The sequence below is a fragment of the Diprion similis genome, chromosome 8 (genome assembly GCF_021155765.1).
Source record: "Diprion similis isolate iyDipSimi1 chromosome 8, iyDipSimi1.1, whole genome shotgun sequence".
Taxonomy (NCBI): domain Eukaryota; kingdom Metazoa; phylum Arthropoda; class Insecta; order Hymenoptera; family Diprionidae; genus Diprion; species Diprion similis.
The window spans coordinates 20,160,241-20,180,561 of NC_060112.1; the positions used below are offsets into that span (position 1 = coordinate 20,160,241).

Consider the following 20,321-nt stretch of genomic DNA (forward strand, 5'->3'; position numbering starts at 1 on the left):
ATAGCTAATTCGCAAAAATGAAGAATCATACTGTCCATAAAAATGAGACTAAATTCCGGCCACGGTGAATTCGGTATAAGTATTTGAAAAAAATAATAAGTATTTGAAAAAATAAACAACAGCCCATCATAAATATCGAAGTTAAGTAGAGATGAATAGTGAAAATTACATTTTTATCGATTACTCTTGAAATAATTCGGTTAGAAAGCTGAAATTTTCAGGAATTTTTTTTCTAGCAAGGATACACAGTAGATCGATTATCATTTGAAAACTCACTGGGGGCAGTTTCAGTATTTTTATTTGGCTATGCTCTTTGATGCGATGTATTTGATGGAGTCGTTTCTTCGGAGGCTGTTCCAAAGGCAGTACCTTATAGCGTGCTTCTACTAAGTTGAAGAAAACAATTTTTGAACGAAGTACTTCCACCCTGCAATCGTGCCCGTAAACACAGTGGTGGAAATTTTTGACGAGAAAAGTGCCATCTCAGTCTGTCGATGCCGCATCTGCCAGGAAAGTGAACCGAGTAATTTCCGTCGAACGCGATATATCATGCATATTCGTCGACGGTGTCGATTCAGCCGCGTTGCCGTCGAACGAACTGGACGTTTTGAATAATATCCCAGAATTACGGGCAATCCCAACGGAATAGTAAAGTAGTTTTCTATAGCTGTGTTTTCTCTTTTTTTTATTGTACCTCACAGTTGTGCAGTAGTTATCTGCTTACATGTTGGTATATAACTTTTCGCAAGTTTGACGTACTGTATCGTTGTCCTGACCTATAGTGATGTAGAAATTACAGTAGGGTTTCGGAATGCCGAGGTGTGGAGGAGCGACGATGGAAAAAATGAAAGGACAAGTAAAAGTTCTCGAATAGCGGTGAAAGCAATAATTGAGTGGACATATAAAAGAGTGATGACCGAAGCGTGCGTGATGGTATATCTCTGTAGAACGTTTTGATCGCATTATGCATCATCCACACCATAAGGGGTGCGGATATAATTGGTGCAGGAACAATATAAATAAATGTGAGAAATCTACTATGTCTTGAACCGCCCATCTCAAGTAACTATGCAAGGCATACGTTACGAGGACCTAATCGCTTCTTTTCAAGTATTTAAACGTTCCAGGGTATAATTAATGATACAAAGTCCGAACATCGCCGCCGCCGTACGCGATGATTGCATGTAACGTACGGCGTAAATAGTATGTAAGTAACTATTGTGCTTCGCGGTAGTTACGATGCACCTTATATTTTCCCCGCAGTACACGGGCACCATTTACTCGATATTTCCACTTCCCATGCATTGTGAGATAATTTTACCACTTGCCCCTCAATATATCGACTGGTTCAATTACGTCGCCACCCCTCCTTCCGTGATAGATGATCGGGAACTGCTGTTTAGTTTTTTTTTTCTTTCTTTCTTCCCCGCCTTTCTCTCCTCTCTTTTTCCATCCGTGAACCGTGCATTTTCTGTACGTCTGTACATGTGATCAAACAGTTTACTGAAAAACTCGATCTCGGCACGATGAAAGAATTCAGCCAACAAGTTAATGACGCCGCAAACGTGTTCGCAATATCGCTAATTAGTAACTCAAGGATGCAGTCCACGGTAATAAAGTGCAACTCGGGATAATCGCAATCAGTTTACGATACGACGAAGAATTGTTTGTTTTTTTTTTTTTGTTTTTGTAAAGTGACCGCGGTTGTAGTATTCGTCGAAATAAATTGCATTACAAGCTTTATTTATTAAGCATTATGATTTATTGTCCCATCACCTTAGAGAAGTAGCTACTATAGTACTAATTCAGGCTCGTGCTGTTATCTCATTACGCTGTCATGATACGTTATAAACTATTCTAGATTCGGCGAATTCTCGTCTTCTCCTCTTCAGGCGTCGATGATCCTCCTGTATATTCGTATCACATCCATCGGTCTACACCTCAGCCTGTTCACTTCCAGTCCTTTTTTCTCGCTGCCATACTTTCCTGCCGAGAAATCAACGCGTTTTCATAAAAAAATTGCGATAGTAAATTATGCATGACTTGAAATAACATTGGCTCCAAAAAGACGAAGTGAAAATATTCGTCGATTTCGGATTTTTCGGATCAGCCTTTAAAGGGACGACTAGGAAGAATGGGAAATGTGAAAACACTCGTAAAAATTTAAAGCTCACCCTGCGACCATCGGAGCTTCTGCAGACTCGTCACCTGTTGTCATCTCCCACAGTTCCGGAGATTGTTCCAAAGCTCGAGCGAAATTCTCCGGTGACCAATACTCGTTATCTGCGAAAAACGTATTGTGCATTAGGTATATCGAGATAAACCGCTATTCGAAATCGAGATTATTTCAGCGGAAGCGTACCTTCGGCTCCTGAAAATTGTGCGGGTTGCTTCGAGTACCAAGGTGAGGAATCGGCGCTTTTTATCGGACACTGAAACAGAAGGTAAAGAATTCGACAGCCCTTATATTTGCCTCTCACTTTCAGTCCGCGGATATAAAAACATCGATTTTCTATTTTGGTTCAAGTTTGATGGTCAATCGAATGACGAAAGCTGGTTTTAACGTATAGTTAAGGATGAATTCAGATACCGATGCATATTCTCCTCTCTTGCCGAAACACCGTAACGGACGATCAGATTTCTTCAAGAAGAATTCTTTGTTCATTCCACTTCTCCTGCCGATCCTTGGCACGTTTTTAGCCGCCTTTAAGAAAAACGTCGGAAATTCATCCGCCTCGACGACGCTGTTTCCACCCTCGAAGACGACGATCAACGCCGCGACTAGAACGACTGGAAAAAAATTAAAATTTTTCACGGCGAAGAAATTCGCGAGTTGAGTATACTTATAACACTTGGCACGATATTATCTTGCAGGTGTTTGAAATTGAAACTAGCCGCATCCAACCCGATTTCGCTCAGTTCAAAGCCGAGAGATTCACGAGTAAGTAAAAAAATTATTCACATTCGTGATTTGCAGTTTGGTCATTGCACTGTCAGCTCGGACTCCATTTTGTGTAATTTACACACTTCAGTACGGAGCGTTAAGAACCAGTAAACGTTATAGTTTGTCCACTGTTTGTTCTTTTATTTTTTGATTTTCAAGCTTTGAAAAATAAAACAGGACAAAATCACCGTTGGATGCATTTTTATAAACATCGGAATATTGAACGAGAAAACAGCGCGATAAGCAAAAACCGCGAAAATCCAAATCTTTACACTTTGTGCGACTGCAGATTGCATTTCGTAATATAATTAATTGGCAAATTTTTGTCGTTTGTACAATACAATTATGAACACTCACCAGTTGCTAGAAAGCTGTGGACAGGACTTCGTAGGAAGCAGTTTAGCATCATGGTGACGGAATTTGGAACCTGAAATAGCGTGAAAAATGTTTTCAAGGGTCAGACCGTACAGGAGAATAAATTGATTAAAATATTCAATAACCAGCTCACGAGATCACAACGTAGAGGCTTATTTGCGTTCTTATATTCCCGGGAATATTAAAAACAAACAATTATTTATGCAAAACTGACATGCACTCTGGATATTGATTATTAGTCGGGCTTTTGTATTTTCCTCTCGCGAAATATGACGGACGTCTCCATCCACATGTTGTAGAAAAGTGAATACGTATGAGAGAATATTTCTGGTAGAATAGACAAAATCAATCGACGAAAAATAGCAAAAAGACGAAACTATATACTAGCTGTCCCGTGGCTATCGCGAATGTACGATGTGTGCGATTCGATGGTCCTGTGAAAACTGAAATAAATATGATAAGCTGTTCGGGTTTTAAGGGGAGAACAGCACATCGCGGGTTACCCTTCTCATCGAATAGAAGCAGAAGGAAAAGTTAGAGTGGTGGGTCAGGGCACTTCAACGCCTCACAAGAGTTTATGTACTTTGAATTCTTTTTATCTCAATATCGCGCTCCACGTCTTTTACTACAGCATTAAAGCTGGGAGTCTCCCTTTAAGGGTCCACTTGTGCGAGACTGTCACGAGGACACCTGATTCTGTTTCGTCCTGTCGTTGATGCAACTCGTCAATTACTGATCTTCACTTTCGCTTACGGAGCGTGAACGTTTGAAAATCATTACTTCTTTGGTTAAACATTAAATATCGGTATTTGTTGATGAAAATAAATATCAATGCACTCTTGAGAAATTAAATATTCAACGATACCAAGGTTGCAAAAGAAAAAAAGAAAAACGTTGTGGAGTGAGAATTGTCTGCTAAATACTAAATGACTCCCCTCGGAATTAAATTTAAAGAATATATATATGTATCAAATTTTTCACCGTTTTGAAGCAGTTGAAGATAAAAAATCGTCGACCGAGTTTTTGTTACTTTTGATTTCTAGTTTTCTCAGGAAAATCACCGTAGCTTGTGATAGTAATAATTTAATAAGCACTCAATGTGCGGCCATTTCGTAACAAAGTTACCAAACAAGTATTAGTTTTCAAACGTCGAACCTCCTTCAGGATAATCCGGATTACTATAAAAATCCCCCCATTCTACTTCAACTATGGTTATTACTTACCAAATTTGCTATTCTGTTGTAAACTAAGCGGATTGCTAACCGTTGATTGCTCAACGATTGATACTGACTTTACCGTGATCCGACCGGCATATTTATACCGGATTAACGTTGGATTAAGTATTTCACTCATGCCCCTCATGCTTGTAAATTAGCGGGCACAAATGTTAGCGTCGTCACATAAGTTCAGACTAATACCGAAAAGCGACGGCGAAGGTATTGTCAGCTGGCCCACCGATTCGTGTATAAAAGAACTGCGATTATTATAAAATGAAAATTGAATGAAAGATAAGGGAATACAAAAAAAAATGCACCACATTTTTCGTGCATATTCATGTTGTTCGACCCAAGTGCATAGAAGGTGCACAAACACGATTTGTACAAGGGTGAAAAGTGCACTTTAGCGTTCATGTCCACCGTCGGCTTGATGCGCACGTGCACATATTTACATAAATGTAACCAAGCTCTTCTTTCAGCGATGTACTTATAATATTGTGGGCGTTATTTTCTCGGGATAAACTTCCGAGAACTCGCAGAGCTTTTACGTATACGTTTTTTTATTTATTTACGACTGTTGACATGGAAATAGTTTATGGAAATATCCCCTCGTTTACAAAAATACTTCTGATCAGTTTGTATGTAAACTAATATCAAATATATAATGATTTTATCTTCAGTGTAGGGAGAAAGAAATCCATTATACATATTTATTCTCGTGATTTTATTTCTAATTTCGTTTTTAATTTTTTTTTCTTCTTCTTTTTCTTTTATTAGTACGAGGTATTATTGTTCGAAATAAATTAAATTCTAATTGTTAATTTTAATTGGATCTCTTACCAGCTTTGTTTTCACACTATTTCGACTCAATTATACGGATCATACCTACTTCCTTTTAATACAGGTAAGTATAGTAGGTAATGTATTAAAATCGCTAACATTTTACGGCGGACTAAATTCTATGTACATCTTGATAAATCGAACTAAAAACAACGCGTCCAATTTTTCATATTCACAATTCAAATGACACGCTTTATAGAATATGTCGTATTGCCGTAAAACAAAGAAAATGTGGTTCGCGAGTGAAAATAAGTGACCAAACAGTCAAAAAATTATAAGGCTAAAAGAGTGCTTTTAATGGTAATACGTGTCTCAAGTTGAAAGTTTGAATTAAGACTGCTTTTGCAATAATCTAGGTTAACGCAGCAACCATATTCTTTTTTTCATCATCTGGAAGTTCTCATGTATCTTTTATCTGTACCGACTAATAGATCAGAAACAAAGGAACACAAAAGGGCTAATTTCACCCTTTATAACAGTATTACAATAATATATCATAATAAAATAGCACTCCATTCAAATTGGATGTTCCTTATAGATGGAAATATTAAATATTTGTAAAAACGGCAGGCATTTTTGACGCTCGCTTACAATATTTCCATCATCAAATCGCGTACTATCTATAAAAGAACAATAAAAAGTCATTACACTAAAAAATTGGCAATCAAAAAAAACCACTCCTTCGAGCCGGATTTGAACCAGCGACCTATGGATGTCTCTTTCTGCTTCATGCCAACTACAGTCCACCGCTCTACCAACTGAGCTATCGAAGGCTTACCAGAGATGTGAAAAATTGTTATTATAAATTAAACTGTCCCTGTAGATTCTTAGCACGATTCAACTGCAGCTGTTGCATGTATGCAATTATATAAATGCATGTGATTAGTATCCCGTCGTTTACTCGAGTTGAACACAATTGCGGGTGATGTGTGGATAGAAAAAAGCGTTGAAATTAATCCTGCTCACGATAGAATGCCCGAAAGGACTATCTAGGGCAATCGATTATCTTTCATCGGACAATTATTTCTCGGCCTCCTGCACGCGCTTCGCCGTTCTGTACAATATGGGTTTTTTCACCCACGCCTTACGTACTCGCCTCGATCATGTAGCCCTTATCCGGGCACCTGCCCACCGGTACGTGTCTACCATATTAAAACATCTCACATTGCGCGAACTTTGTCGCGGTTCAATCGCAACGCGAAAAAAAGCGATTCCAAATATTTATAATATTATACCGCAGACGAAATCGGTTTTGGACATTTTTCTATCATTCCACGGGAAGAACACGTAGAAACCTGAGAGAATTTCTGGATTAAAATTATTTTCGCTCTGAACCATGCTAAGTAAGAAATTTTAAATTGGCGAAAAAAATTGAAGAGAACACAAGATTTTTAGAGAAAAGTTTAGCGGCAGTATTATTATCATTATTTATTGTGATAACGCAAGATTGCATATTTACTTGACTTATTGTAGATGTAATAGTATGAGTACTATATTTAGTACAGATAAGACTTGATTCATTGTGTTTGATGTTTACTTTTGTCGGGTGATCTTTGCATACATGAGAAGTAGATTTAATTAACAGCTTATGTCGAGAAAGATAGCGGTCGAATTTCAAGTTAACTAAGAAAACACGTAAGCAATTTAATGAATTTCTGTACAGAGAAGACGACGAAGGTAGTTCATTTTCAAAAAACTTGTTGCAGTGTAAAAAAATAATCAGTAGAAGTTGGTAAAAATAAATTTGTACAATACAATATTGGCAAACAAAATTATGAAATGATTTTAATTCATCCTCTCTAGAAGTGGAAAGTAGTCGAAATACATTCATTTCGAGGAGCTTACGCTGGTAAGACCGTAAAGTTGATCGCATAAGATTGAATCACTGATACATCATAAGCCAAATGATATAAAATTATTATGAAAATGATTACTCTCTTCATTAATTGGAATATACTATCGGGATCGGACGATAGCATAAATAAATTTGGTCACTAGGTGTACAATTCAGATTAAATTATCATTTATTACAATAAGATTACTGATTGAATGATACAAATTTGAAGCTATAATAATACCAATATTATTTATATCGTGATAAACGCATAACACGTGAATAATACTTGTTGCATGTTATATTATAATATACGAGAAAGTTTGCTAGATCGCATTTACATACACCGGCAATGTTAAATATTGGAATAATAATAATACATAATATCAAGTGGAAGCGTTGTAATCAATAAATCTAGTAACGTCGGTAAGCTGGAAGTATAGTTTTGCTGGCGGAGAGTTTATTGGAGTTGCATATCTTCAGTTGGACTCTTGCTGAGGGAACCACGATCCGCAGGCCTCGCTGGCAATTTCGCACATCGCGTTCAGGGCACGGCCGGTATTTTCATATTCTAAACAAGAATTATCACCCAAATGAGAAATGAAGTACAGCGACAGCAAAAAACGCCGAAAAATTGCAGCTGAATGCAATTTTTACTGCGGAAACGAGCAGATTCCTTCCTTACCGATCGCGGTGCCGGAACGCTTGCCGAAGATGCTGCCGTTGAAGGGTGGCTTGCGGTATGCATCAACGCTCAGGATGACGGCGGCGATCAGGAGGATGACGAGGGCGCGGACGGAAACCATGGTTGATTATTTGGTTGGTGTTTTTGTCTGAAAACACACAGAATTTTGGAGATTTTGATGGTGGCAATTGGGTCACAATATTTGGTCCCAGGACTTATCGGTACCAGTTGTATCAAAAATTTGACAGGAAACGGTATTCAGAGCCGATCACAGGGTGAATTTTTACCTGACTGTTTAAAGCGGAGAAGATGTTGTTTCTTCGATGGAAGTCGGTGAACTGATGCCTTTGGAGTCAATCCGTCGGCTTTTATACGAATAAGAAGTAGTGTGCAACTAAATGCTACCATAAGAAACAGACTCCGGTTCGGTCCAGTAACATATAATTTCGTGGAAATTGCTCATTTCGAGAATCAATTTCTGGTAAATTTCAACCCATCGATCAGTGCAAAAGCTAACGAAACTCTTAAGTCTCTGGATTATGTTCGAACGATTCAAAGTATTATACTAGCGAGAAATTTTTGGTGAGAAAATTTCGAGGGAAAGTCTTTGTGAAAGAAGAAAAAGGTAATTAACAAACTTGGGCGTGATTACGGTACCTTGATGGATGCGTAGAGTATGCAGTTGCTGCAGTGAAAGAAGCTGGTGAACTGAGAATCAAGGGGAAACGGGATCCCTTATATCGTGATGTCGAACCACCGATACAGGCGAATTTCACCCAGCATCGCGTCTCATTAGGAGAAGCAATCTAATTACCGACATATCAGAGTCTCCTATTTCACATGGGAAATAGATTCTGAAATCAAGTTTACCCCAGACGCAAAATGAATTTCTCCGACATACCTCGATGTCATTCTGCCGGTGGTTAATAGGCGAAAAAATAACGATAAATTAGTTTCTTATTCTGTGAAATGATACACAAAGCATTCTCGTCTGAGAAACGTATTATGTGGGTTTCAAAATTTATACTCAACCTTGTCTATTAAAGAACACAAATTTCACGATTAACTGCAGTCATGATTTAATTTTATATTATGATGTATGGGGGCAGAGAATCAACATGCATATTATATAATTCATCACAATTGACGGTACAACGTTTATTCCGGAACAGGATGAGGATCAACAGTTTTAACCCTTTAAACTTGTTTGAAATCCGTGCAGAATTGAATCGATTCATTCAAATATTTCGAGAATGTAGCCTGCATTCCTGACCTGTGTGAAAAAATCCATTCTCATCGATTCGGGTTCAGTCAGGTGTAACTGAGAACCACTGATAGTTCTAAAAATTCATCTTCTGGCTATGAGTCACTCATTGTAATTAAAAGAATTAATAATTGAAGAATTGTAGTTGTCGATAGCTAAATTCTCCCTGTAAATAGGACGAGACTTCATTATTAACCAGTTTTCTGATCGAACGCTGGTATTTCCAGGATTGGTAAAGGGAGTCCCTTATCTCTTGAACAAGGTATAACAGGAATCCTGCGCAGCGTTTTTGGATAGCCAAGACTCGAACCATTGAATCACCTTGTCGACCGATGATTCGGACCGATAAATGGTAAGCTACTTGCAGCCTGTACCATCCGGCTAGCTATTTTACCCGTAAAACTAGTTAGGTTCGAGTCCATTCTCTCTCTAGACGAAAGCAGGAAATTCATTTTTGGAGAAGAATCTCGTTTTGCGGTTCATAATTTTTTTTTTTTCAATTTGAATGAGCACTCATGAGTCATGTGTTTGATTTTAGTCAATCGGTCTTTTGAAACAGCTTACACTTACAAGTATGGCGTAAAAACTTTGAAGAAACGGTTGAATTATATCGACAATAAAATTTATTTTAAAGCAAACGTTTCTGACTTCATAAACCACGTGTTCGACGGCCAAAAATGCATTTTATCAAAACTCTAATTTCAAGTACAATCATTTGTAATATTGATTGGATACTAATGTATGCACGTCGTAATTTGAAAGCAAGTAAAGCTAGAGAAGCATGTGATAGGAGTAAAAAACTACTCCAAATGTAGTTACTTTAAGCTCTAGTAAGAAATGGCTAATAATATATAAGTTTGATGGACATCGGTCGTCTCGAAAGAGCAGCCTGTGTGAGAAAATGCGAATCAGACTCATTCTACCGAACTCGGAACGAGCTACATCGGGGAATCGTAATTAAATTTGAAAGCAAAGCACGGTAAGCAAAGTGGGTAGATTATAAAGTGTATTTGTAGATATAGATCTCAACGCCTATAATATGTATGCATTGGTATTACACAGGTACATTTTTCCATACCAAATTAGATTCACACCATAAATTTTTTTACCTAAGACATACCTATATTATACTTACAGATATTATGTATAAATACAAGTTGATCATAACGTTTTATAACGTAATTATTATAACTATTATATCATCGTGAATACAATATCATTATTACCAAATACAGCATATGTTTCACATGCACGGATCCCTAGCATCTACGTATTATTGTCGCGTCACAACTTTTGAAACGGTGTACCGTAGCTTATAGACTCGCAAGCGTTTATTTTTTATTTTTTACAATATCTCTTTAACGTATTTATTACAATAACCATTAAACACTAGAAACACGTGTACAAATAACTTATGTTCTCAACTATCAATATTATAGGTACGCAATTAAAACTTGACGTGTACGAGCAGATTTTTCACGACGTTTGAAAGCGCGTCTCACACTGATTGCTTATATTCTTACTGACTATATACGCAAAAAGTTACCATGCTGAGGTTGTACAGTGAAAAATTATTTCACAAAAATGTTCGTTATCACGAAATGTTGCGTTAAAAATTCCGATATTACGAAAGGTGAACTCTCGTTAATAACCATATTTTTATAGGACAATTTAACACAGCAAAGAAATTCAATTGCATACGTAAAATTTGCGAAACAGCTCAGATCGAAGATTTGAGATGTTGGATATGCTGTTAATCATAAAGGTAACGAAAGAACGGATTGACCTAGAGTACAGCAATCTTAATTACAAAATTACGAATTATGTCGTAAACTATCAATGGAAGACAATGATTTTGTTTATAAATTTATATACGCATGTGTAAAAGCTACCAGAGAACTTAACGTTACACGCCGATCAAGCCTATTTACAGATTTTACCATAACGCAACACTCGTTTATTATCATCGAGTATTGCGATCGATTACATATTATTGCATAATACACATATCGCACACTTAAGTCGCGTTCATACGATCAATGACCAAGTATTTAAACGTGCGTTGCACGCTGCGGCCGGAAGTAAAAACATGGCTATTGCGACGATTGCACACGTGGTTGTCTACCAAGACGCCTCAGCGTTTCAAGTTAATTGCATTATATCTGCGTCTATTTTGGTTCCATTGGTATAGCTATACAATCGACAGAGAATATCGGTGAATCGGTTTTCATCGTGCGAACTGAGCTTACAGTGTAGAAATCCTTAAACTTACGATATAATATATTATTTATGGCTCCGACCGATCGATTTAAGAACGGTATTACCGTTTTAAAAACGCGTCTAGTCAACAGCCATAGCGTAAAATTGCACATCAGCATCCAACCCATTTCACAATTAAATATGATACTTTGACAAGGTGCGCTTAACATTATTATACACTTATACATGAATCGCCTTATTATTTTAACTCCATTCTATAATTACAAAATCAGCGTTGTTTACATTACACTTGGCTCTGGATCAGATTAAAGCTTATCCATGGTCAGCGCTATATTGATGCCATTCGGAACCGGATTCAGGGATATCAAGACTGATTTAATTCATCGAAAGATTAATTACTCTCGCACTCTGTCTGTCGCAATGTGACACTGGTTTTGGGTTACGAGCTGCTGTTCTTGTGCCCGAGTTCCAGGCGAACAGACTCGAAGCCTGCATCACTCCGGGTACTTGATTCGGTTACTCACAATGATTGACACAAGTCGACTGTCGAGGAGAGATCCTGCACTCAGAAAAATGTTTAGTTTTGACAGTAAAAAATTTTTACCCTAAACACATTTCAGGCTTAATATACGACCCGCCAAACGTTTTCACGCAGCAACCAAACAATTAATCTAACTATTTTGCCCACGAAAGAGAAAAAATCTTAGTTCTGTCTAAGAAACGGTCTTACACTGCAATCCCATAGATTCTGTTGCGACTGCAAAATCAAGTGTACACGGTAGAATGATTTTGTATAGAGATTGACGAACGAGTTTTTTTACTCACAGTAAATGAGAAAATTATCGTTCGATTGTAATTTATGCTATGTGAATTAAATGCTACATCAAACAATGACAAAGAAATATATCGTTGTGAATTGACAGACGGATTCGATGGTGCTGGACCACGTATGATTTGATTAGACAGATGCTTGGAGCCCTTCTTCATAACTGTTCATATTACTTCTCTAGTAAGAGTATTTCACCACTTCAAAAAACATTTTGTAAATTTACGAAGTAACATGTTTATTTGCATTCACTAAATTAAAATCGAGATTTCGTTTTTGTAGGTACCTATAGTTTATTCAGTTTATATGTAATTTAATATTTATATATTTTTTGCAATTTTAAAACAATTATTTGATTAATATTCCCAGTACAATATTTTGTACAAGATACTTGTACAAATTGATTATTGAAAAAAGCAAAAAGTTGTCTCTGAGTGTGGATTCGTACAATAACAAAGCGTAAGAAGAGTGTTAATAACGTTGCGCGTTGATACAAGCAGTCTCGAAAGTTCCGTTTATTTCCAATTTAAGAAAGTAGCACAGTGTTTTGCTGATTGCATGATGCAAGAGAGAGAGAGAGAGAGAATTTGAAAATGGCGAATAACCGCGGTCTTGACCAGCCGCGTGATCGTAATATTACGCTACGAGATATGTGAATTCATGTTTAGGTACGTTACACAGAATTTCTTAAAAACGAACATACGTCAACGATACACGTGATTCATACGTATGGAAGGACGAGAGGACGAGTTCCGATCTCCCTGCCCAGGGATCACGACGACGTCCTCAAGCTCGGTTAAGGGATGATGTCGCAGTTGCAGGCGAGCCCGCCATTTCCCCTGCTGCATTCCTCCTTGCAGAATTTCTCTCGGTCAAAATCATCGCCCGCGGCAACAGGAGTAGCAGCGTCGTTCTTCCCGGCGTCGCGTTCTCCGATGACGTCACTGGTCCCCGGGACGCCACGTGCTCCGGGCCTCGTAGCGACCGACCGATGACTTTCCATCGGCAGAGAAATCGTCTCTCCGGAAATCCCGCTTCCACGGCACCCGGAACATCCGGTCGGCCGCGGCTCGAAATCGCAACGGGAATCGCATACCGTTTGACTCTTGGTCGCGGGCGCCGCGGCGTCGACGCCGAGATCGGCGACGTCCCTCTTTCCCGTAACGGTATTCGACTGACTCGCGGATTGCCGACGGCTGGTGCAAAAGGCCTCGCAGGGCTCGCCGACGAGACCCGAGTCGCAGAGGAGCGCGCAGTCGCCGGAGGCGGAAACCCCATTCGTCCGCGTCGCGGCCACCCCAAAGCTCGAATGCAGGAGCCCCAGCAAACCCAGAAGCAACACCCACTCGCCTCGCGTCATCTGAAAATGATGGTAAATCAATACCGAGCGGGACGCCCGCCTCTTCCTTTGCCTTCGTCGGCGTCGCGACGCCCGCCGCCTCGGAATTTCGAAACGCGAGCCGCACGCCGGCTTTTGTGCAATACCGCAAATACGTCTCCTTGTTCAAGCTGTTTGTCAGGTTATCTTGTGAGGCTTTTAGGAAAGTCCTTGTCCCAATCTTTCCATCCTGCGCTTATTGGGAGATTAATTTTGATACGAGAAGGACAGTTTATTCTGGTTATTCACCGCTTCTTCTGGTCATCTTACTATAGGCATCGTTGCACTGTTAATCCTTGTTTGACATTCTGGGGTACAAACGACCCCACGATTTTTCTTTATTAATTTGGAGTACCTGAATCTAAAAAAATCTATTTATTGTCTTGTTATATGTATAACCCGTATAGTTTGAAAAAAAAAAACCTTTTCAGAGCTTAAAAAAAAAAATTTCAATCGTAACTATTTAATAGTTGATTTTTCATAACGATTTTTGTCCCTGGGATACGAACTACTTGAATGTCTCAATTACGTGATTATACAGAAGTGTGTCAAACAAGGATTCAAAATGTTCGTAAATTTTCTACACGTTTACTACACAAAAGTCTGGTAAAGGGAAAAATTTGGTGTTTGAAAGTGAATTACTAAGCATTGTCGTTAAATTTACAAACAATGTTTTTAATTTTCCTTAACTTGGTTAGAGAGACGTATAAGCGTATTTTGAATTCACTAAATTGTTATAATAAGTTTGTTATATTTGTGAATTTACCACATGTACAAAAAAATTCGATTAGAGTCTGTTAAAATCAAAAATCTTTTATGGCTAAAGGATTAAATGTACATCTCCATTAATTTTGCTCTGCAACCTAAAAGATCCCATAACTGAATTCGGAAATCACTTATGTGGACTTTAAATTCCATCGTAGCCTGATTTTCTTAAAAGTAGTCTGAAATTTCTTAAAACTGAGTCCTAAAATCACCCCGGAGCATTTTAGTTTCGCTTCATAATATGTCAAACGTACTGTAATTAAAAATTTTCTCAACAGTTTTTGTAAATCACAGAATTTCCTTTGTGAATCTACTCAACTCGTGCAAATATTAATTCTATACAAAATCCTTAACAATATCAGATTTCGGCAAAGCCCAAAGAATTACCATGTAAATTTTGGAATTAGTAATGAAATTTGCAATTTGTGACAATTACACCGTAAATTCACTGATTAAATTGGAATCGTAAATAGATTTTTGAATTCATTTAAAATTGTATTGTACATACGAATTCGGAAAATATCTTATTCATAAGCTAGTGTTCACTTTATTATCTATAATTTCCGGGGGCACCGTCCATTGTATTATCAATCAAATAAAGTCATGATTTCCGGCATAGTGGTTTGACGTAGTAGGTAGAGCCGTAGGGCGTATGTCATAACGATGGCAACTAAGATAAAAATAATCGATGAATCGATTTTCTATTCCAAGAAAGTAATCGAACACGACTCGATTGAATCGGCAAATAATAATCGATTACTCGATTATTTCGTATTATTTTTAAACGGTGCATATAAAACCAAAATTTCGTTAATTTTAGTATGTAGTCTTAATAGCGGGAAAGTCTTTTGATAATTTGTAGTTTTATTAAAAATATTTTTCAATTTCAGGTAAACACTTGTTACATCAAATAGATACTTGGTGAGTTAGACAATCATAAAAATTGATATTTTGATCACATAAATTGATTGTTGGGTCGTTCATGGGAGTAAAAAACAACAACCGATTATGAGGAAAAATAATCAATTATACTCGATTAATCGGAACAAAATAATCGATTGTTAGTAATCTGAACATTGCTAGCGAACGTGGTTTGAATTCGGGTAGGAACCTGAAAAATGCTTCCCATACATTTTTAGTAAATTTACATCAGAAATTTTTAACGATGTGGTACTGCACTAATACATGCTTAATCGCGTCAACCTTGCAATCGAACGAAACCAGGAACCAATCATTAAACGGTAATGGAAAGAGATTGTACATTCACAAATGTTCTTACAGCTTGTCAAATACAAGAATTGCTGCGAAACACACTGCCCAAGTAATTACCGTTGTCTATGAAAATCCAACAGATTATTACTTTCAGCAGAGAAATTTTAAAAATTATAACTATTTTGAAATTGAAATCCATACCCCGTAAAAATATGGTTAACGTAACAATGAAATATATTGGTCTCAGAATCGAATGCCGAGAGTCTTTTTCCGCCATTCAGCTTCTAAGGAATTTAGAAAAAACAGCTAAAATTGTTAAGACCAATAGCTGTGAAAATAGGAAGATATTTTTCCAATTTTCAGTGATGATTTTTTGAGCATTGATCGCATCAACCGTTTTCCCCTGTTTTTATGTAAAATTAGGATACTATCAGCCATACGAAACTTGATTCTATCGTTCTTCGTTCTTATAAAATTTTGCCAACAATAAAAAGGAGTTAGCTTGAGTTTTTTTAGCCTTTTTTTTTGTTACGATTTTTAGAACCTAAAAACTTGAATCGTTCAAAAAACCAGTTTTTCTAAATACACCTATAATAACATGGCTGTACACGATTATGTCCTATCTTTTATGACGATAATTCGCGCATTAGATCTACTAATTCCAGTGGAATAAAATTTGCAAATAAGAAAAAAGCTAGTTTAAATGAGCAAATATGTAACAGAAATAGTTTAGTACATAAAATTTTATCATAATAGTGACTTCAAGTTGATTTGAATTTCGGTAATTTCTTTTTCGTGTAAAGGTATACGATGTCATTGCAGATCATTCGCCAATATTGGCGAATCCCTATTTCCATAAGGCACACCGTGACCGTTCGACCTAAATACTGCTGCAGACCATCCATTATTCCACGGGAATTATCCCCGCGACTGGGGGAAAAGTATTCACGTACGATCCGCGGTGGGAGAAAAATTTTTGCGAGTCATGCAAGCAAATTGATCTTATCGCTACAGTTTCATGATAACGAAAAAGAAATCTTGCTACAATTGTGGAATCTTAATAAGTCGTTTTGCCACCACCTCCGTAGTTCCTAACCTCGGATCTACTATCTCTCTTCACTTCTCAATCACGAGAATAGCTTTAAACTCCAACAGTAGCTAGAGAATTATGTCTTTGTGGAATCCAGTCATCATTCGTACTATCGGACGGCAGCAACGTTATTCGTAGCACGAATTTCCATTTTTCATCCATATTTTCAATAGAGTGTTTAAAACGGTGTAAAATTTTTCAATATAAATAAAAACAAATTTTTAACTCAATTCTGTGCATTTATATTACGGTAATACAAGGAATTTGACGAGTTCATTATTACACTTCTGTCAAACTAAATCAAGTTTTATTCTTACTGTGAGTATGAACTTAATTTTCAGCCATACTTTAGTACAATCCTGTCTATCTAATTACGTTAACCAATCGTCGTAACAGCGTAAAAATTTCGTCTTTAATTGCTTTGTTCGTACATCACTGGTCACATTTCGGACAATTGTCACCCCAACGAGTGAAGTAATGGGGGAAATTAATTAATAGCGCAACACCAAGACAACCATTGTTAAATTTACGTAGAAAATGGCGCTCATTTCGCTCGCATATTGTTGTAAATAAAACGAATTGTTCTCTCTGAAGGACAAACTGTAGCAAGACTTTGTTGAACGCGTTATCTGCCAGAGTAATCATGCTCGTGACTAAAGTGTTACGTCCCACGAACGTTTCGGGACCTTGCTTCTCTTTTAATTGTAAATTCAAGTGGCTTTGAGTGTTGAAATATTCATCGCTGACTCATGACTCCAGATTCGTGGATTAAACCGCAAGCGCACGCACGCTTTTCGTCGGTATATGCTCGATAGGAAAATGACAAAATTCTCAGCCTGTGTATTCCGAAATTTTAGGAAACGTGACACTTTAATTCGACAGGGTTTTACCTGTCTGCTAATGGCCATAGAAGCGAGCCGGACTTTCTTATATGTGGTTTAACCTCGGGTTCAATAGTAAGTACGTAACAGGATATATCTTTAACGTTGTGTCTCAATATCTTGTATCCTATCAACGGTTACTCTTGCTTCTTTCACGGTTCAGCAAATATCATTTTGTCATCAGTATCCGTATTATATAAGAAAAATTGTTGGATACCAGATATGTACACCGAATATAGTAAGTGACTGAAAGAATTTATTTTAACACATTACGAATACCGGAATATCGTTGTACGGCAAATTGAAAATGATAACAATATTTAGGCTTTTGAATCGTCTGCTATTTACTCTGTTAAAATATTGATCGAGCATTGGTAGCTATAACACTCCATAACAGATAACGCAATCAATCATCGATCAGAAGATAAACTATAGGTGTACGAAAAATATGACTGGTATTGTTTACTGAGATTTTGAAAACAAAACTCTCGCCTTTTAATCACAGGCACTTGAAGCTCGTTATTATAAACGCTGATAGCGAAATGTTGAGTTAATGGTTTTGATGAGTTGCGATAACCGTCAGCCATAGTTATAGGTATATAAGTGTTGCAGTCGACCGTCAATTTCTACTTGATACGACGTTCTCGTTTCGTTAGAAAATCTTTACGGATTTAAGCGATTGGCAGTATATCTTAGATGTTATTTTCTACCGGTGAAAAGCCAATAATACAGATGCTAGTACGTATAGTAACACTGCGAGAGGAAGCCATTGCCATAAATAGCCGTTGCACGGATGTCGAGACATGTTTCCAATAATGCTGTAACGGAAATATAGAGGAAATAGGTGAATAATAATCAAGATAAAACATTCTTTGGAAATCTTGGGACGCGAAGTAGGATCTTTTCGTATTTTTTCCTTACGCAAAGTAGAGCCAGACGGAAGCGTATTCAGAAGCATTTAAAATTTCACAAGAATCCAAATTCAGTAAATTCAACAAACAAATTGCATTTTGGACTACGGGTCCAGGCAAAAAAATAACACGTTTATCTATTAGCTAAATAGAATTTCTTAAGATAAGAAGTAAACAGATATTATAAAATAAATCAGTTTCAATTCTCCCCGTTAATTTTTCGTTTCTGATACATTAGTTACACTGAATAAATGCTTCAAGATGGCATTCTATGGAGTTTGCGATTCGCCGCTTAACAATAAGTTTTTTGTCTCACGTGCATGAAAAGTAGAGCTTTGCGTAGCAGTTTAGCCGGACGAAAGTAGTCGATTTCATCTTAGCGTTGGAAAGATAGGTTCGTGAACGCGCACTCCACAATTTCTTCACTTTCATCCCTAGGGAGAATAAGTAAAATTAACCACGCGTCCTGAAAAACTACGACGCAAAGCCCCACCACTTTTCATTCACTTGTTATAAAAACTATAGTGAGTGACTCGGGCCAAAAATTGGCGATCGCAACACACGTGATTGCCGAATTTCACACTCATCCTAATTGCTAACTTTCGTCCCTTGCCCTACAATATACTATAAAAATCTCCCAATATTGAAAATTGATTTTCATTCACGTTCGTTTTCAATATATATATATATATATATGTCCAAAGTAAACGGGAGAATTAGGTACTGAGCCAGACGCCAGCCAAACTCCGGTTAAATTATGTTATTCCTCGAGATACGGAGAGAAAAATAGAGTAAAACCACATAGAGTTTGCGTTGATGGCGATGGCGATGGCGATGGAACCGTCTTACCTCGCTTACAAAAACAAACCCAGAGAAGATTCGGAGTGAAAATCAACAGTATGGTCTTAAAGATGTACAGGCGTGTAGATCGAAATCGTAACATGCGTATGAAAACTTTATACACAAACTGTTGTAAAAATTTCAATCGATTGTCTGAATCATACCGCAGTTATTTCATTTCTAATTTTTTGTGATTTTACATTGATTCTTATAAGAAACTGTCAGGCTCAGTGTAAAATTATGAAAATCAAAAAGTAAAATAACTCCGGTAAGGTTCGGATAATCGTTTTCAAATTTTACACAAATCTTCAAAATAAAAGTGAGAACAATTTGTATAATTTTCAGTGACCTACAAGCCTGTACATCTTCAAAGCTCGCTCACCTTTGGAAGACCGAAGTGACAGCAGACACTGTGGTGCCGATAAACTTCCATTGACTATTGCTTTAGTATCTACTAATGCTGATCGAGTACCCACTGCACCTTGCGACTTATCAATATACCTTTAATCATTTCTTCTCGGTCCCGGTTAACAACTGCGGAATAGGCTGTATCTGCAGTTGTGCAGCACGATAAGATACCGTCTGGAAGAAAAAATATACACGACTACGGTAAACGTGAAATAACACCTGGAAAGAAATCATCTCTAAGAAATTTTCCCCTTTCCATGGGACGGCCATTAGCCGTCTCCAGTCGCGGAGATAAGAGAAGCCCGTGCCTTTTTATGGGATGGGTGCCCCCTTCCGGTACCTTGGCTGGGTTGAAGCTGACGACACTGTGCCGGGGCTTGAACGTAGCAATTTCACGTTTAATGAGCAGTCAACCCGGAGGCTCAAATTCAGTCCGTCACATCATTGCAGGGCATGTGGTGACCAAACCGAAGTGGAACCGTAGATGAAATATTGATGAGAGATTTGGCTGACTTGCGCCGTGTGGGTAAAAGCCGTGAGCAATTGGTCCGAATGATAAAGTTTTCACGACTTGTAGCTGCGAACGTTAAGACGACGTAAAAAAAATACCCCGTATAATAATTCACTCGCC

At 37.6% G+C, this 20,321-nt stretch overlaps 3 protein-coding genes and 1 non-coding gene across 5 annotated transcripts; all 4 read right to left on the reverse strand.

Moving 5' to 3' along the window:
• Positions 1 to 1,743: 1,743 nt before the first annotated feature.
• Positions 1,744 to 4,688, reverse strand: LOC124408563. Its single transcript, XM_046885587.1, has 6 exons — positions 4,543 to 4,688; positions 3,302 to 3,371; positions 2,591 to 2,790; positions 2,363 to 2,432; positions 2,175 to 2,283; positions 1,744 to 1,986 (listed from the first exon to the last, which is right to left on the reverse strand). The coding sequence occupies exons 2-6, from the start codon at positions 3,351 to 3,353 to the stop codon at positions 1,935 to 1,937; spliced, it is 483 nt and encodes a 160-aa protein (XP_046741543.1). The 5' UTR covers positions 3,354 to 3,371; positions 4,543 to 4,688; the 3' UTR covers positions 1,744 to 1,934.
• A 1,366-nt stretch (positions 4,689 to 6,054) lies between these two features.
• On the reverse strand, positions 6,055 to 6,149 carry Trnay-gua. The gene is made up of 2 exons: positions 6,113 to 6,149; positions 6,055 to 6,090 (listed from the first exon to the last, which is right to left on the reverse strand). It is a non-coding gene; the product is annotated as a tRNA-Tyr (tRNA).
• A 1,356-nt stretch (positions 6,150 to 7,505) lies between these two features.
• On the reverse strand, positions 7,506 to 8,602 carry LOC124408713 (SIFamide-related peptide). The gene is made up of 3 exons (XM_046885850.1): positions 8,553 to 8,602; positions 7,896 to 8,043; positions 7,506 to 7,781 (listed from the first exon to the last, which is right to left on the reverse strand). The coding sequence occupies exons 2-3, from the start codon at positions 8,014 to 8,016 to the stop codon at positions 7,690 to 7,692; spliced, it is 213 nt and encodes a 70-aa protein (XP_046741806.1). The 5' UTR covers positions 8,017 to 8,043; positions 8,553 to 8,602; the 3' UTR covers positions 7,506 to 7,689.
• Positions 8,603 to 10,743: 2,141 nt separating this feature from the next.
• Positions 10,744 to 19,774, reverse strand: LOC124409334. 2 transcript variants are annotated; one of them, XR_006929510.1, is made up of 2 exons: positions 12,909 to 13,572; positions 10,744 to 11,938 (listed from the first exon to the last, which is right to left on the reverse strand). XR_006929510.1 is itself a non-coding variant. In XM_046886887.1 (2 exons), exons 1-2 carry the CDS (start codon positions 19,713 to 19,715, stop codon positions 13,002 to 13,004), a joined length of 615 nt encoding a protein of 204 aa, XP_046742843.1. In that variant the 5' UTR covers positions 19,716 to 19,774; the 3' UTR covers positions 12,596 to 13,001. The 2 variants fall into 2 exon arrangements, 1 of the variants encoding a protein (XP_046742843.1); XM_046886887.1 differs by lacking the exon at positions 10,744 to 11,938 and adding an exon at positions 19,665 to 19,774 and having other exon boundaries at positions 12,596 to 13,565.
• Positions 19,775 to 20,321: the final 547 nt, after the last annotated feature.

Bases quoted from the DNA above. Each gene is read 5' to 3' on its own strand.
- LOC124408713 (XM_046885850.1), bottom strand. From the start codon at position 8,016: ATGGTTTCCGTCCGCGCCCTCGTCATCCTCCTGATCGCCGCCGTCATC. The intron at 7,782-7,895 runs GTAAGGAAGGAA...ATTCTTGTTTAG, and splicing joins GCGTTCCGGCACCGCGATCG to AATATGAAAATACCGGCCGT.
- LOC124409334 (XM_046886887.1), bottom strand. From the start codon at position 19,715: ATGGAAGTTTATCGGCACCACAGTGTCTGCTGTCACTTCGGTCTTCCA. The intron at 13,566-19,664 runs GTGAGCGAGCTT...CATCATTTTCAG, and splicing joins GTCACTTCGGTCTTCCAAAG to ATGACGCGAGGCGAGTGGGT.
- LOC124408563 (XM_046885587.1), bottom strand. From the start codon at position 3,353: ATGATGCTAAACTGCTTCCTACGAAGTCCTGTCCACAGCTTTCTAGCA. The intron at 2,791-3,301 runs GTGAGTGTTCAT...ATTTTTTTCCAG, and splicing joins CCACAGCTTTCTAGCAACTG to TCGTTCTAGTCGCGGCGTTG. The intron at 2,433-2,590 runs GTATCTGAATTC...CTTCTGTTTCAG, and splicing joins AGAGAGGAGAATATGCATCG to TGTCCGATAAAAAGCGCCGA.